We start from the raw sequence: 18,246 nt of genomic DNA, 5'->3' as shown, positions 1-18,246 counted from the left end.
ATTTAAAGAGATGCCATAGTGAGGAGCACTTGTCGGGAACAAGCGTTGCTTTTTTCCAGCCACGCTTGTAGTTGTTGACATCTTGCCACCTTGTCTTACTGTACTTAGCCTTGCTTTGCCTGGGTTCGACTTGCCTTGCTTTGCCAGTCCTGGCCTGGCCTGGCCGTGGGCAAGTACTCAGTAACACAGCTCTGCTTCCGGTTGTGCTGCAGCCTTCGTGCAACAAGGAGTCCCTGGAATCAAGTTTCCTGAATTGTGTTTGCTCTCAGAACTGATTACTTCTCTAGACTCACAGCAGCCAGGAACTAGTGGAGGGGTGTGTGTGTGTGTGTGTGTGTGTGTGTGTGTGTGTGTGTGTGTGTGTTTGGAGCGTTGTTCTTGGGCTTACAGTGAACTGTAGGAACTTTGGGGAGGAAAGTTGGAGCAATAAAAGGGAGTTAAGCCTTCACTCTGGCTGTGTTGCTTTTGTGCTGAGCCCCTATGCATCACATCTATGCACTAATTAGAAATTAACTATTATTATAATTATAATAATAATAATTATTATTATTACCGGTATTATTATAATTAACTATGCACCACACCTATGCACTAATTAGAAAGGCAGCTTAGGATCTTTTATTGAGTTAACAGCACAGAGTTCCATGTGTTACTACTCTTGACTGAAATAGAATATTCACTGCTCACATTTCCACTCTTATATACTGCTTATTCTTCCCTACACATATCTGACTCTTGCAATCAGAGCTGTTCAAGAACATAAGGACTCTACTCAGAAATATTACACAGATATCTTTTGTTTCAGACCTTTTATAATCTGTTGGGTGTTGAGCTAAATTGCTTTGTGCAATACTGATTTACAAGCTGCCACTGAGGTATTTATTAGATGTTTTAAGGTTGCCTAACTCCCAAAAATCCTTTTTGATTATAGCAATAGTATCTAGACTTATATATCACACCATAGTACTTTAAAGCACTCTCTGAGGAGTTTACAATACCATCATATTTCCCACAACAATCTGGGTCCTCATTTTACCAACCTTAGAAGGTTGGAAGGCTGAGTCAAACTTGAACCGGTGAGGATCAAACTCCTGACTGTGGGCAGACATAGCATGCAATACTGCATTCTAACCACTGCGCCACCATGGCTCCAGTACATAAGTTTATCCAATACATAAATTAAAAAAAACACGATTAAAGCAACATGATTGCCTGAATAAAAATAGCACTCTCAACCTTCAGAAAAAAGACTGAGCAGGGATTCTACAGACACCATAATCCAGGCCTGGAAACAGAGCCAAGTCTTTAGAGACTCCCAGAAGACTCCAGCCCTCATTTTTCTGGTGTACACTTCTTATCTCCCCCTTTTGATAACTCAGGTATCCAATAAGATGTGGATGTATGTGTCTTTTTCATTTTCAGATTATGTCTTATGCTCTCTTTTTTTATATCAGCGCTAGCTTTAACTTATTGTCATAAAATTTCTTAGTTTTATTAGGTACTTGAATCTGAAGATTAACATATTAAGATGAATATTAAACTTTGTAAGCCATTTTAGGAAATGCTTAATAATGAGGTAAAACTGCTTTAAATAAATAATGTCCACTTTTTCATTATAGGCGACCTTGAATATAAATTTTACTGACATCGTTTGGCCAAATACAATTAACTTGTAATCAGCTGTTTGAGCAGATCAGCAATTTTACTTTGTTAGACACTATATATATGATAGTAGAGTTTAATTTTTTATCTTGCAGTGTTAATATTCAGCTAACAGGGTAAACTGAATTCACATGTGTGGAAATGAAATGAAATTGCTCTCATTCCTTACTGTGCATTTTCAATGAATTAACTGTTGGTTGCTAGTGAAAGATAGTTTATTTTGCTATGAAGGATTTTTAAAGCTATGAAAAATAAACATGCAATTTTCATATTTAGACTAGAGATTAGCTTGAATCCATAATTAATATAATAGTGATGGAGACTTCATTGTCTCATGGCATGTTATTTAAATATACTTTATCTGATCTGCAAAAAAGTTAGGGTAATATTTATTTTTAATCCTGCATTTAGAATGTGGTTTCTTTTGAACCTTCAAAATATGCAAACTTTTTAAATGTAGCTATCTTAGACAAGTAGCTATTTGTAAGTTTAGCATTGCCTATATATATATGTGTGTGTGTGTGTGTGTGTGTGTGTGTGTGTTTTTCTTTCTTCTTTTCTTATATATATATTACATAAGCTTAAGACTCAAAGTACCAAAAATTTATAATATATTACAAAATTCACATGTGTCCAAAGGTGAAAAGACATTGTTTAGCTAGCAGGCATCCTGAATTAGCAGAAATACTTTTTCTTTGCTAAGGCATTCCATATACTGTATATATTCTATGTTTTTAAGAGCCTTCTTTTTTTCAAAATTGTATTTCAATTTTTAAATTTGAAAACATAGATCTCCTTTAGGAAAGGGGCAAAATAATGGAATGTGCGTGATAAATCTAACCCAAAAGCATATAATCTTATTTGATATTTAATGCTTATTTGATTACAATTCAGTTCCATAGAACTTCTTCTGTTCAATATTATATTTTTTTACTTTTAGGCTTTGGGAAAATTCTGTCTTACATACAATTGTTCTGGAGATTTGGATGATAAGGTATGATAAACAATTTTATTTTAAGATGTAGAACATGGGTAGGCAAACCTTTGAGACAATTAGCATATTTGGAATTTTGAGAGCATGTTGTTAATATTGTCACATTTTGTGTGCCATGGTGGGTTTGAGCTATCATAAAGTAAATTTGGCTTTGACCATTAGTTGACTAGATTTTTGTATAGAGGTAGCAATAATAAACTCTTCTGTGCTTTGAACTCAATGAATGCTCCAAGTTATTTGTGCCTGACACTAATTTGCATAAGACAGAAGCCATGGAGGGTACAACATACCATTAGATGAGGACAATTATAGAACAGCTATCCAAGACAAGGTTACAAGCGATTCTGGTAGAGGTCATGTCAATTTGAAGCAGAATCAAAGGCTCAGTGATGTATGAAATGGGCCAAAAGCTACTCAGACTCTGAATGCAGTCTTAGAGACAATGCAATGAGCAATATTGGACAAAAAGCAGGCTTTTAAAACGGGCTTACTATGTATAAAACGTTTCCATAAGTACATGTATAAGTATTACAAAGGCAGATGTAGCTGTTTTACTTTTGAGCTTGGTGATAAATTGCATGAGACTTTATTCCTCACTTGTTATGCTTTATCTTTTTTTGTATATTTAAGGTAATGGGAAAATTGTTCTTTGGGCTTGTTCAATCTGGATCATGGTGTTGTTTTGATGAATTCAATCGGATTGATATAGAAGTCCTCTCTGCAATTGCTTCACATCTTCAGGCAATTAAGGCAGCTAAAGATAGCCTCAGTGTCAGGTAATTATTTGAAATTGCTGTGAGATTTTATTAATAATAATACTTTATGTTCAAAGTTGTGTGTAGTTTTGTATCATTAATATAAGAAACTTTCTGTGAAAGAAAGTTTTCATCTTTACGATTCTTGCCTAGAGCTGAATGGATGTCTTCTAATGATCTAAAAAGGCAAGAGCACAAATAACAAGTACCTTAGTTTGAAGATTTCAAACTACATGACTTTATTACTATATATTACTTACCAGATCTTGGCCAATCACGTGTTATAAAACGATGGCAAGCATCAGAAAATATTGGATTAGTATAAAATCAAATTAAGTGGATTTGGCAATGGATCTTGTGTTCATGATAAAAACTTATTGTACAGTTTAATTTTTTGAAACATGTGCCAGTTAATTATAAATTTATTTTCATTTTTGTTTATTATATTAAAAGGTTGTATTCTGACCTTGTTAGCTGGCTATCATAATTGGAATAATTTCTTTGTTGATTAGAATGTCACATAGAACTGATCAATGTCCTATGTTTCCTCCTTATAATTTGATTCAGGAACTACTGGCCTATTTTATTAGGCAATTGAAAGAATGTGGGATATTAAGATGACCAATGTCAAACATAAATTCTTTTGTATGCTGACATTCTTTGCTTATTAATCATTCCTAGTCTTCTGAAGTACTTTATATTGGTACTTTATATGGATGTTTATAAAAAAATGGGACCCAACATTTTGTTTGAAAATCTTTAATACCGTAATTGTTTCCAGAGATATTTTTTTGTTGATAAAAGCCATTATTTCTAAATGTCCATCTCAAATTAATGCAGATAGACACAAATTGGTAAAAATCAACATGAATTTATGAGAAAAAAATACTGTTAAAACTAATGTTGCTACAAGATTAATATTTATTCCTAAAGTTTCTATGTTGGTAAGTTATTTTAAGGAGATAGATACATTATGGAGAACGTTCTTATGAAATGGGAACAATTATGAGTTTCACATGAAGGTGTGGATTTTAACTTTCTTGACTTGTGCCATTGTATTTTTTGACCTTGTGTTTCATGAAATTTAAATGATTAATTAAAAATCATTACAGACACAGTTAGAATATTATTACTATCCTCTTTAATATCTTGGCCAGAACTTTCTTCCCATTTTAAAAGATGCAAAATATAAAGGGTGTACCAAAAGTCAGACCCTATAGACAATTTATTATATAAATTACATTAAATGTTGGTTGTCATTTTCATCTAAATACTTCCTTTGTCTTTTGATGTACATTACGATCAGTAATATTTTCTCTGAATAAAAAAAAGTAATAAAACATATTGTGGTTGGTCTGATTTTTGGTAAACCCAGTATATAGATGATGTTGGGAAGGAGCCTTAAATCTGATCCTACTTTTCACTAGAAACTGACATTAGGGAATAATTGTAGCTGGAAATTATAGGTAAAACTTTTTTGGGAAAGTTCATAGGCAAAAGGTTCATAAGCAAAAAATGAGATCACAACTTTGGATCAGCTCATTGTTCACCATTTGTTTTTTGCAAGAAGAATACTTTTTTCTAAATATACGGTTTCTAAATATGTACAGTATATAGTTAGTTTTTAGCTGTAACTGAAAAGCTTAGTTTAAATAGATGTGGGAATCTATAAACAAGTTTGAAAAAAAGGTTGTGTGAGTGATAGATTCTGTTATACTTAGATCTGCCAATTAACGTACTTTTATTTTATCAGAGCTTAATCATTCTGCATAAGCAGTCTTTGTATATGTGCTGCTTTTTGCCAAATGGGCACCTGTGGACATTATTGTAAGCCTATATAGGGGCATATCTATCTACATTGATCAAACATTGTGGCTTGGATGTCTGCACTGTGCCTTTGGCAAAATAGTATATTCTGTATTTTATAGGTCAACTAATTGCCTCAACTATTTGCCTCCTTAAGCAGAACCTATTTCTGCTATATGTATAATATAGAAAAGCAGCACAAAGAATGATGGCAGATTGATTAGCAATAACTCTACTTCTTCAAATAGTCATTTCTGCAGGTACATAATACCCCTAATTTGTTCTATAATGGTGTATTTATTCTGAACTCCTGTGTTGGAATCAGAACTGAGCTCCTTTGCATTACACTCCATATGACATATATAGACAGGTCCTTAGTCCTCCCCTCAAACTTAGACTCTTCCTGATAGTGGTCTATGCAGATGCAAACCTCATATGTGTATATATTATCAATGTGTTATGCTAATATTGAACCATCTTCAATTGTATCTGATGTTTTAGGCTTAACTCTTTATTATCTTTAGAAGATCATTTGACGGCCGTGGCCAGGGGTGCCTTTTATCAGGTTCGCCTGATCCGCCAGTTGCATCCCTTTCTGGATCGGGACGCCTTGCGCACCGTCACTCATGCCCTAGTTACCTCCCGTATGGACTACTGTAATGCTCTCTACAGTGGGCTCCCCTTGAAAAGCACCCGGAGGCTCCAACTGGTCCAGAACATAGCCGCGCGGGTGATTATGGGTGCAGCTCATGTAACACCTCTCCTACGCGAGCTGCACTGGCTCCCGGTGTCTTCCGGGTACGATTCAAGGTGTTAGTTATCACCTTTAAAGCGCTCCATGGCTTAGGACCTGGGTACCTATGAGACCGTCTTTTGCCATCAATAGCCTCCCACCGACCAGTTCGTTCTCACAGGGAGGGACTACTCAGGGTACCGTCAGTCAAATTATGTCGACTGGCAACTCCCAGGGGGAGGGCCTTCTCTGTGGGGGCTCCAACCCTTTGGAATGAACTGCCCCCAGAGATATGGAATATCCCTGATCTCCGTGCTTTCCGCCGTGCCCTCAAGACCCTGATGTTCCAACAGGCGGGGCTAAACATACGAACATGTGAATGATTTTTTAAATGTTATCTAATTCTGGGTTTTATTTAATTGACCAAACTAAGTAATAATTTTAATTAGCAATTTTATGATGTTTGTGTGTCTATATTTTTCTTGACTGTACACCGCCTTGAGTCCACCTTGAGAAAGGTGGTATAGAAATATAATAAATAAATAAATAAATAAATAAATAAATAAATAAATAAATAAATAAACTCAAGGTGCTTAACATATGTGGCATAACATCCTTAGAAGCTTAGGGCCACAGTATTTACGTGCTGTTTTTTGTATAAGGCAACAACTTGATCATTTTCTCTGCTTTTGTACACTACTTATTCTCTGACTGTAGTATATTGGAGCTGTTTTTACATTTAACACAGATTTGTACTGGAAGGAAAAGAAATTCGTCTGAGACTACACTGTGCAATTTTTATTACCATGAATCCTGGGTAAGTGATAACTACAGCTATCATTGTTCCATAACACCAGAACAAAAAGAACCTTTTTTGGGGGGGTGGGGAGTATTTTTTCCAAATAATGAAGCTGTGTTACATGAACTGGTAATTTCGATACAATGAGTTTAATATTGCCAATAGCTTTGCCTTTTCAAGATTTCAGAAAACAATATTTCTTAGCCTAATTTATTGATTCAGGGATAGATCATGGAATCTTTTAAATGCAAGGTATGTACTGCCAATGAATTATATTCCCATTTTCCAAATATTGTGGTTTTAAATTACCACTATTATTAATTTCAGAAAGTTAAATATTTTTTTCACTTGCATTTAAGCATCACTTATTACCATCATCCGCTATCATAATAGTGATCATACAATTATTTTCTCTGTGAACTCTACTTTTTCAGACTAGTACTGTATCTTTGTTGAAAGGAATTTTTATTTGTATGTAAAGCTAACATATTAAAGTGTTCTTAAGGAATGTGATGGCATTAACTTTTCTTTTAAGATACAAAGGTCGTGTGGAACTTCCAGACAACTTAAAATCATTATTTCGTCCTATGTCAATGGTTATACCGGATTATGAACTCATTGCTGAAATAATGTTGTTTTCAGAAGGCTTCAGATCAGCAAAATTACTCTCAGGGAAGATAGTAAATCTTTACCAACTTTCTAGCAAAAGACTATCGCAACAGGTAAAATACAAAGAATATATTTTTATTTTTTATATCCTAATTTTCTTCTGGAATGGAACTCAAAGTAGCTACATGACATTCCAGGTGATGCCCCTTAGAGGCAATGATTTGGAAAAGTAATGCAGAAATTACGTGTAAATACAGTATAAATTTACAGATAAATATTAGTCTGTGAAGCTAAATAGAATGGTCTGCTGTTCATAATGAGAGCAAACTAGTTGAGGAAGTACAAGATAGGCCAAAAACCATACAAATGCACACCTCTTTGCTTGCCTGCCTCTATGAATTTTCTAGAACCAAATATAATTTTTCTACAGGAAATGCACCTTTCAGTGAATATGCTCCTGAATCCAGTATAGGATTTTTCTTTTGGTTTCATTTCAAGTGCTATAGCAATGTTAGCTATCCAAAGTCAATAGCAAGTGGATGATCTTAGGGGAGAGAGAGAGGTAGAGATTCTTTTCAGCACTTATTGGGCAAAACCCTTCAATTTCTTGAAAGGATTATATTTTCTGGTCATTATCCTTATGTCATGCATTCATATTTTTAAAAGAAAGCTTCAAAAGTAATTGAGAATTGGTATCTTCCTGTAAAGCACTCAGGGTCTATGGTTAGGCAAATGCCCTTGCATTAGTGTATGAGATGTAGGAGCAAAATTCCCAACTGACAACTACACAGTACTATTATTTCCTACAGAGGGGCAGAGATTTCTACTTTCAGCCATCTTATCTTCTTCCTGTACTTTCATTGACAAATATCCCACTGGATAATTAGTATTCTAGAGTTCTTTTGGCACTTGTTAGGTTCAGTTAAGTTTCATTCCTGCACTCTGAAATGAAAGACCACAGGATTTCTGTGATATTCTTTCAGATATTTGATATAATATCATATACCCTCACAACTGCCTTTTCTAATGTTAAACATATTCAACTCTTTCAATCCTTGTTCATATAACATTGTTTCTAGACTCTTTATCTTCATTACTGTCTTTCTGTAAACCTGTTCCAATTTCTCTAAATCTTTCAAGTGTGGTGCCCGAATTGGATGTAATAAACAAAATAGAGTGGAGTGCATTTCTTTTTTTCTTGCAGCCACACAAAACTGATGCCTCATATTAAATTTGTAGTCACTTATTATTCCACTGTCTTTTTTTTTTTTACAAATACTGTTATCAGCCTAGTTATTTGCTATCCTGTATCTGTGCATTTTTATTTCCTAAGTAAAAAAAAGTTGTGCTCATCTCATTACATTTAGGGTTGTTACTTTTGTTTCTCCAATTTATTTTGTTTCTATATTAGCTATCTACCCAATTCTGTATCATCTGCAAAATTTATAAACATTCCTTCTACTTCCTATGAACACCTCTAGAATCATTGTAGTTTCCTGGAACCTGTTTTTTCCTTACCCCACACATGTGGCAGTTCCCTTATTGTGTTTTTAACAACCATAAACTTCTGCATAATTAATAGATATCACTGAACGAAACAGGATTAGTGTAGCACTGCCTCTTCTGAAAAATTGTTAGCACTTTGCCATCTTAACTGAACAATTAGTACATCTTTTTATTTTATTTTGTTTTGAATATATCTAATGAAACTCTTTCCAAATATCTTTGAACCTCAGATCATTAGTCCCGTCTGGACTACTGTAATGCTCTCTACATGGGGCTCCCCTTGAAGAGCACTCAGAGGCTTCAACTGGTCCAGAATGCAGCCGCGCAGGTGATTATGGGAGCGACACAACGCACCCATGTAACACCTCTCCTGTGCGAGCTGCACTGGCTCCCAGTGGTCTTCCGGGTGCGATTCAAGGTGTTGGTTATCATCTTTAAAGTGCTCCATGGCTTAGGACCTAGGTACTTACGAGATCGCCTTCTGCTACCGATAGCCTCCCACCGACCAATACGCTCCCACAGAGAGGGACTCCTCAGGGTGCTGTCTGTCAAACAATGTTGACTGGCGATCCCCAGGGGGAGAGCCTTCTCTGTGGGGGCACCTGCCCTCTGGAATGAATTGCCCCCAGAGATACGGATGATCCCTGACCTATGCGCCTTTCGCTGTGCCCTCTAGACATTATTGTTCCAACAAGCTGGGCTGGCCTAAACATGAATTTTAATGGTTGTCTTAGTTTTTTAATAATATTGGGACCAAATTATTTAATATATTTTAAATTGTTTTTAAATTTTATGTATATGTATATTTTATTGCTGGCTGTGCAGTACCCTGAGTCCCTCAGGAGAAGAGCGGTATAAAAATTTAAATAATAAATAAATAAGGTGGCACAGCAGACTGATAGCATTGTGATTAACACCAGCTGTCTGCAATTACTGTAAGTTCAAATCTCACCAGGCTCAAGGTTGACTCAGCCTTCCATCCTTTCTAAGTTAGGTAAATTGAGGACCCAGTTTGTGGGGGCAATAAGCTGACTTTGTATAAATATACAAAAGTATGAAGGCTATTACTTAACGCATTGTAAGCCGCCCTGAGTCTCCGGAGAACGGTGGCATATAAATCAAATAAATAAATAAATAAATAAATAAATAAATAAATAAATAAATAAAATAAATTAACATTCCTCACACATCTCTATAAGTGCTTAATTGATTTAATATCCAACCCTCATATGATTTAATTTAAAGCTCCTGTGCAGTTTACCCTGCTTTGACCAATCATGTTTTAACCAATTCTTTTTACATACAATCCATCTCATGGCAGCAATCTATAATCCAGCTAACTCAAATCATGATCCCATACATGGGCGGGTTTCAAAACCCGTCACTACCAGTTCGCTCATGGGCGTGCACACGCGCATGTGACACTTCTGCACATGCACAGAAGCGTCCAGGTAGGTGGAGCCTGCTGCCGCTACCTGTTCGCCTGATCCAGAGCGAACTAGTAGCAACCCACCATTGGGTTGCAAATCTTTCCTTAGCCTATATAACCATTCATTTGTAGTGGTTTTTTTTCCTAGATTTTTATAGTGGATAAAAGGGTGCAGAACACCCTTTGTTTTTCTTTCCTAGATTTTGACTTTATATCAGTATGAAAGGGTGCAGAACACACATTCCATGTTGGGGAACATTAAAAAAGGGATTGAGAATAAAAATCACAATATTACAAAATTATATTTGCACCTGGAACATTGTGTACCATTCTAGTAGCCATAAATAAAAGAGCATATAATAGAGCTGGGGAAAGTGCATAGCCAGTTTAGTGTAATGGTTAAGGTGCTGACCTAGAAACCAGGACCCTGAGTTCTTGTCAGGTACAATTAACCAGGTACAGGAAGTGAGTTCAAAGTACTAAAGGTTTATTACATGCCATCTATAGACAAGATTCTGGTCTATTAATGGTCAAGTCAAGCGGCATATTGGTTCAGTGATTAAGATGCTGAGCTTGTCAGCTGGAAAGCTGACAGCCCAGGTTTGAGACCCAAGCACTGCACAATGGGGTGAGCTCCTGTTACTCATGTCAGTTCTTGCTAATCTAGGAGGCTCTTTCAGCCAAGAATTAGAGATGAGCCTTGCCCCCTTGAGTCCATTATGACTGGACTGGGAAAACTTTTAAATCTTAATGGTGCTAGATATCAAATTGGCACTAGGTCAGCAAAATTTATGGGCTAGACTTGGATTTCATGTGAGTCTGCAGTGATTCGAGATTGATGATACACTTAATCCTGCCCTTTGGTTCAGCCAGCTCATCTGCTACAATTCTAGTCCTACCTTAGGCATGAAAACCACCTGGGTGACTTTGGGCCGGTTAGGCTTCCACCCCATAGAGTGTTGTTGTGGGAAAAATAGGAGGAGGAGGAATGAGCTTTATGTACGTTTGCTGTCCCAGGTTACTTATAAATCTTATTGTTATTACTTATAAAGTAATAACAATGGGATAAAAAATTCTATAAAATAAAATAAATAAAAATAATCAGTATGTTTCAAGGAGCTTTGCTTTTTTATCAGAAAAAGCTAGAACATTTGGAAAGAAGATGACTGGGGATAAACACTATTGAGGTATTTAAAATCATCATGACATAGAGAAAGTAGACAGGGAGAAATTTTCCCCATTTCTCAAAATGCTAAGACCAAAGGCGATCAGCGAAACTAATTAGAAGTTGATTTAGGAAAAAAAAAATACTTTGCCTAGTGTATGATTAATCTGTTGAATTTATTTTAACAAAATATCATCATGGCCACAAAGAAATTTGGTAAATTCATGAAAAACAAATTATCCAGGGTTACTACTTAGTGTTACTTCCAATCTGAAAGTAGTGTGCTTGTAAATTCTGACTTCAGAGTACGATAGTGAGAACTGTTTATGTCTCCATCTTCTGCTTGAAAGCAGTCCTGAAATATTTGCCTTACTGTGAGAAACGAAATGCTGAAGTTAAATGCATTTTGATCTGATCTAGCGCTATTACTCTTCTCTTAGCAATTTTGGCATGGTGTATCTGTTCATACCAAAAAGAAAGAAAAGTAGAAAGAAAGAAAGAGATAAGAGAAGGTACGCTTCTTCTCTACTGGCCAAGTAGATAAAAGAGATTCCAAAGAGCTCTTTCTGGGAACATCTGAGCATTTCAACACCATATTCTATCTTTTATATTATACAGAGCAGGGGTGAAATCTGAAATTTGTTATTACCGGTTCTGTGGGCATGGCTTGGTGATGGTGGGGTAATGTGACTGGGTAGGTGTGGCCAACTTTTTTTTTTACTTTTAAAAGCATTTTTTCTACAACCTTAAGAGATTGCAGAAAAAAATGCTTTTAAGAAGTAAATAAATAAATAAATAAATAAAATAAATAAGAAGCCTCTGACGATCAGGCAACTCAGCTGGGATCGCCAGAGGCTTTTAAAGGCATTTTTTTTTCTACAACCTCTTCGGCCGAAGAGGTTATAGAAAAAAAAATGCCTTTAAAAGCCTCTGACGATCCCAGCTGAGCCGCGCAATCATCAGAGGCTTTTTTTTTACTTTTAAAAGCATTTTTTCAGCCGAAGAGGTTGTAGAAAAAATGCTTTTAAAAGTTAAAAAAAACAGCCTCTGATGATCGCGCGGCTCAGCTAGGCATGGGGGGCGGGGGGCAAGGATTTTTGCTACCGGTTCTCTGAACCACCTGCTGCCATCATTACCGGATCAGGCGATCTGGTCCGAACCGGGAGCATTTCACCCCTGATACAGAGGTATCTATGCTAATTCTCACAACACATTTTCAACTTTCTTCTGGCCTTGTATGTCTATGGAGATTCCCAGTCATCCAAGTCATGGTTGTCCTAAAGGTGCTTTTTCAAAAGGCAATTGGACTTTCTTTGTTTTTCCTTGAAGACGTTTAGCTTCTCATCCAAGAAGCTTCTTCAGTTTTGACTGAATGGTGGAGAATGGAAGGATGTATGTTCCTTGCAATCATCTGGTCATTAGCACTCACTCTGAGAGTCATTGCGGCCCATTAAAGGTTTATCTGTGCTCTCAGGATCACCTGAATAGTGCAAAATTGTGGAACCTTCTTGGAATCACTGAAAGGACACATTCCTTACAACACAGCTCTTTCGGCAGTTCCAAGAAGGGATCTGGGATCCACATGCATAATTTACAAGGTGTAGTTTGACCATCCTCCAATACCTGCTTATTTAAAACAGCAGTTAAAACATCAGCCAAACCCTGTACCAGAGCTTTGAGATCTATCCCAGATTTCGTCTGGAACTCCACCTGAGCAGCTGATCAGGAGATTATTTGTTCCTGACCAAATAACTAACATACCAATAACTAACATACTATACTCTAAATCACCATCAGTGCCATGGGACAAATTACACATTAGCTCTGGAAGAGTTCAGTTGGAAATCAAATTAGTTAAATTGATAATAATTTTGACAAACATGCTATATAATAATTGCAAAGAAGATATTTGCAGTGCACAAAAATAAATTGTGTACTTATCTTATTTTTAGGATCATTATGATTTTGGCATGAGAGCTATAAAAACTGTATTAATAAGAGTTGGTCAAAGGCGTCAAGAGTTGAAACTACAGTAAGTTTTCTTAAGTGGTTTATATTAAAAATAGAACATTATTATATCTCAATTTGTGATCTACAGATTTTATATAAAGATAAGACTCACCGCTCTGAGTCCGAAAGGAGAAGGGCGGTATAGAAATCTGAAAAATAAAATAAATAAATAAAAGTTTTAGTAGAGGAGAGACCTGTTTTACTGTAATTCTATTTGTATTTCTTTTGAGAAAGCTGAAAGAAAACTGAAATCAATAGATTTATCTATGCATGCTTATTTAGAATATAGTCTTTTAAACTCAGAAGGACATATTGCTTCATAGAATTGCAACCTAAATTACCAAGATCCTAAATATTCCTATAGGAATATCTGCATTCATTAACCAACAAAAACTATCTATGAAATTAAGTTTCTTGATCAGTTTTGTTTCTGACTTCCAAAGCATTCAAATTACAGTTCTGTCATACCATAGAATAATGTTTAATTTGTAAGGCCTACCAAGGGAAGGAGGGAGGAGGGAGAAAAGAAAAAAGGAACTTTGACTGACAATTAATTAGCTATTATGCAGTTAAATATTAGGCAAAAATTGAGATATATGGATTACTAAAATAATTTATTAATTTTTAGTTTAGAGTAGACATATTGATATCCACGTTAGTGGGAATCTTCTGCATATTTTTTGGTATAAATTTAGTTTCTCTGGGTCCTTTTTGCCATATTTATTTACAAACCATACAAATTAACTTTTTCATTTTTAGATGAAAGTTTTTGTTTGTTTGTTTGTTTGTTTGTTTTGAACATGACAAAAATTCAGTCTAATATAGGAAAAGAAGCAAAACAGCAATAAAATGCCCAACTTTAGCAATATATGATCAAAAATGTGCATTTAAGAATATCTCCTTAAAAAGTATAGCATGTGTGGATTAATGAAAACAGTATGAGACTTAGAATAACTCATGAAATTCTAATTATTAGTTTTCTTGTATAATAGATTATATAATAGATACAATACTATTATTGTATAATAGATACAATAAAAAAAGGTTTTCTGCAATGGAGGAAACTCTAATCACAATTGACATACTGAAAGAAGTGAATTTACCAAAGTTAATTGCTGACGATGTTCCAGTATTTGAGGATATTATCAGAGATCTCTTTACAGAAACGGAAGCTCCAAAAGTAAATCCTAAACGATTAGAGGTAATAAAAATAAGAATAATTATTGTTGATACTAGCTATAGAAAGATATTTTTGACATTGGGGTTTTTTAATGTTATTAGCCATTCAGTTTGAGTATTTCAATGATTTTGTAAAGGAATTTAGAGCTGACCTTTGCGTATGTATGAGTGAGCCGTCAAAGAGGGACTTGGACAAGAGTTGACAAGATCCAGAGATAGGAGAAAGTGGGAGAAAGAAACTCAAAATAACTCTGCCTTAATTTTAGGATAAGATGGAACAGAGAAAAGTATAGTATAGCCTTTATTGTCATTATACATCATGTATACAACGAAATTGGTTAAAAACGTAGACAGGCTTTAAGGATCCTGTTAATATATGCTACAACAGTAAAGCAATATGCCTGGAATCCCAGTAACATTGGTGCCTTAACTTGGTCTATCTTGAAAAACTGACAGATATTCAGGGAACATGGGGCATATTCAGGTGTACATTCAGGCCTACTCAATGTCAAGACAATGAAATTGATTGTGCCTCTTTAATTTTTTTCCCTAATGTTGCCAGAATATCTATATTTTTTCTTAATACTAAAGTTTGGTTATTTTATATATTGTCAAACTATTGATCAGTCATAAAACTTCTAACCATCTGTCTATGTTTTTTAAATAGAGTGCAATATATCTTGCAATACAGCATTTATCTTTGCAGCCTTGGGAAAATCAGATAGAGAAAGTTATACAACTATACAATCAGCTTATGGTGAGTTCAATGGGACAATCAGGTAATGATATAGAGGTTAAATATGATACAAATATGTAGAACTTAAAATTTTACAGTGAGATCTTCCATTACAGGAATTGTATTTCTCTAAATGACAGAGATGGATGTTTATGGTGGAATGTAGTCAGGACTCACAGGAGGTAGGGCCTATTTCCCAGAGAGCAAAGAGACACCAGAGCTTGGAATAGCTGGTCAGCAGGAAGAGAACAAAGTTGGAGCCTCCCTAGCAATACACAGAGTATATCTAAAATTATTACAAGTAATTGCTTTAGTCTGGCAAGATTTTGCTGTAGACGAATAACAATAAAGGAACTACTCAGAAATTTAACTCCATATAATCGTTCTTGGTTATTTGGACCTGACATGTTGCAGCAATTGAGGAGTACAAAATCCCCATCAGCATATGCTTATAAATATACACTTTGTAAGACCTTTAGTTTGTATTTACTAAAATCTAAGCATTAATCATCTAAGGAATATGAATGTTGCAGATTTGATATTTTAAAATACATTTTCAGGCTCGTGTTGGTGTGATGCTTGTAGGCCCCACAGGTGGAGGAAAAACTACCATCAGAACAATTTTAGAAAAAGCCTTGATAATCTTTCCATTAGTTGATACGGAAAGTGCTACCAAACTTGATGTTTTTCAGGTAAGGATTTTTTTTTAAGTTACTCTTATGGTATGTATTAGTAGTTGCTCTCTTTTCTTGTAACCTTTCAGAGCAATAATCCATATTTTAAATATTTACTAGTTATTAAACAATGAGTAGTTGGCAGTCATGTTGAGTTATTGCCATAAAGTGTTCTGGTGAGATTTCTGACACAAAGCTGAACATCCAACAACTGAAAGAAGCTGTGCTTGATAGGTTAACGTGGAGAGTGCGTCCCTATAAAATTGCCAAGAATCGGACATGAGTGAATGGTTAAAACAAAAAGCGTCAGCAGTACTCAGTCAACTTTCACTAATTTCAGAAGGAAGCTTTGGTTTAGGTTGATACTTGAATGGGAACATGCTAAGAAATTACAGGACAATATGTTGAATAGAAATAAATTATTCAGGAAGAAAGCAATGGCAAAATATGTCCATATTGTTTTCAGAAGATTACTTAAATGTGTTCATCAAATCACCAAAGATCATACTTGATTTGAAGAAGACTTTACTAGGTCTTTAGGTCCTTGCTAAAGGTCCACTTGTTCAGTGATCATTCAAATTTAAGATGGTGCTAAATAAGGGAGACTTATTATGGGTTCTTGTAGTTGGGACCATTGCAGTGTCCCCACAGTCATGTGATTATGATTCTTTGCTACAATTTGATTATGCAATCAAATTGCAGCAAAAATGTTGCAGTTTCTCCTAGCCATGTGGTCATCATTTGTGATCTTGTGTACTTAGAATCAATCAATAACAAAATACACAAAACCCTTTTTATGGATTTGTACTTATAGGAAATAAAGGTAATTGCTCATTTAGAAGGATTTTTTTCTTCCTTAGAGTAATTCAAAGAGAAGCAAAGTGGATACATTTGTTGTAAACCCAAAGTGTGTTACTATTGATGAACTCTTTGGACAGACAAATCCTAGTACAATGGAATGGTCAGATGGATTATTATCATCAACAGTTCGAGGATTTGCCAAACTTGGGATCAAAAAAGCTAAAAGAAAAGATCCAAGCCTTGGTATAAATTCAGAAATGCAGGATTTATATACAGTGAGTACACAGTAATGTAGTAGGATATTGAGATATTTTTATTTCAAAATGTAGTTACATTTAGCTTACTACATTTAACATTTAGATATTACTAAGCATTTCATTCATTTTTTCATTTAATAACTTGCCAAACCCAGCACATTCTTCTTCAAAAGATGGAAATTATTTATTTTAAAAAGGTAGATGAAATGACACATTGATGATAGAAATGAATATCATTTAGTTTAATTTTTAAAATCCTCAATTTAAATGGTTACAATTATTTTAAATGTATGATTCTCTGAGTTTTAAGTTGCTGCTCTTCTCTTGTTTATTTCCCAGTAGTTTACTTTTTTGTTGGGTGTCCTCTATTCTTATCAGTCATATGCAAACACTTTTCTTTCTTTGGAAATCCTCGAACCTCTATTTGTTCTGAATGTGTTGGAAGCATATTCCAATCTACTTTCTTTTCTAGCTTCCCAGTTTTGCCTATTTAGCCAACACTCTTATGGTGACTCCAACTAGAAATAGAATTCACAACCTGATTTTATTTTGCTTTATTTCTATTTGTCTAAAATTCAAGAGATTTCAGATTGAAATTGTCTTTGATTGGGAACTTCCCAAAATTTCTTACAAAATTAATTTAGTATTTGGCTTTGTAATTGTAGTCTTCCTTTCACCTCATTATTTTAAGGAAATCCAGGATCTTAGTTATGTTTACCTTTTGTAAGTTATAATTATGTGATGTTTACCTAATGTTATATATTGCAATATAATTACTCTTATTTCTGCTTTTTAGCTGAATACAGTGACTATAGCTGATGCAGTTGTGCCTGATGAAATTGTACAATCAACAGAGAATATTCAATGTTAGTATAATCTCATTATAACAAATATGGGAATTATTTCATTATTGTGTGTATCTTAGTTAAAGATTCAGGTAGACAACTTTTTGATGTTTAACTAATTATGAACCAGCTCTACTGAAATTAGTTTCAACATCCTCCCTAGGAACAAAAAGGTAGCAATGGAAATCAAAAAACAAATGGATGTGTGATTTTTTAAAAAATAAAATGTGAATATTGTTTTTAATAACTATTTTACATTTTTAAATGCGCTTAAACTAGCTTTTTT

At 34.8% G+C, this 18,246-nt stretch overlaps 1 protein-coding gene across 10 annotated transcripts in view; it reads left to right on the top strand.

The window, feature by feature from the left end:
• Nucleotides 1–18,246, top strand: part of DNAH14 (dynein axonemal heavy chain 14) — a 225,867-nt gene that overhangs the window by 95,902 nt on the left and 111,719 nt on the right. For all 10 annotated transcript variants that reach the window (XR_015731515.1, XR_015731514.1, XR_015731511.1 and 7 more), the window contains exons 27-36: nt 2,603–2,656; nt 3,287–3,432; nt 6,699–6,767; nt 7,285–7,471; nt 13,411–13,490; nt 14,498–14,669; nt 15,315–15,404; nt 15,944–16,075; nt 16,918–17,133; nt 17,912–17,981. Coding sequence is in view for 4 of the 10 variants with exons in the window: in XM_087883153.1 (XP_087739279.1) it covers nt 2,603–2,656; nt 3,287–3,432; nt 6,699–6,767; nt 7,285–7,471; nt 13,411–13,490; nt 14,498–14,669; nt 15,315–15,404; nt 15,944–16,075; nt 16,918–17,133; nt 17,912–17,981 (1,216 nt within the window). In the remaining 6 variants the exon portion in view is untranslated. The remainder of the gene's footprint in view (nt 1–2,602; nt 2,657–3,286; nt 3,433–6,698; nt 6,768–7,284; nt 7,472–13,410; nt 13,491–14,497; nt 14,670–15,314; nt 15,405–15,943; nt 16,076–16,917; nt 17,134–17,911; nt 17,982–18,246) is intronic.

Source organism: Pantherophis guttatus, chromosome 1 (assembly GCF_059756535.1).
Source record: "Pantherophis guttatus breed Tessera chromosome 1, ASM5975653v1, whole genome shotgun sequence".
NCBI classification, from domain to species: Eukaryota; Metazoa; Chordata; class Lepidosauria; order Squamata; family Colubridae; genus Pantherophis; species Pantherophis guttatus.
Note: the sequence above shows the minus strand (reverse complement) of the source record. Positions and strands in the feature narration are given on the sequence as shown.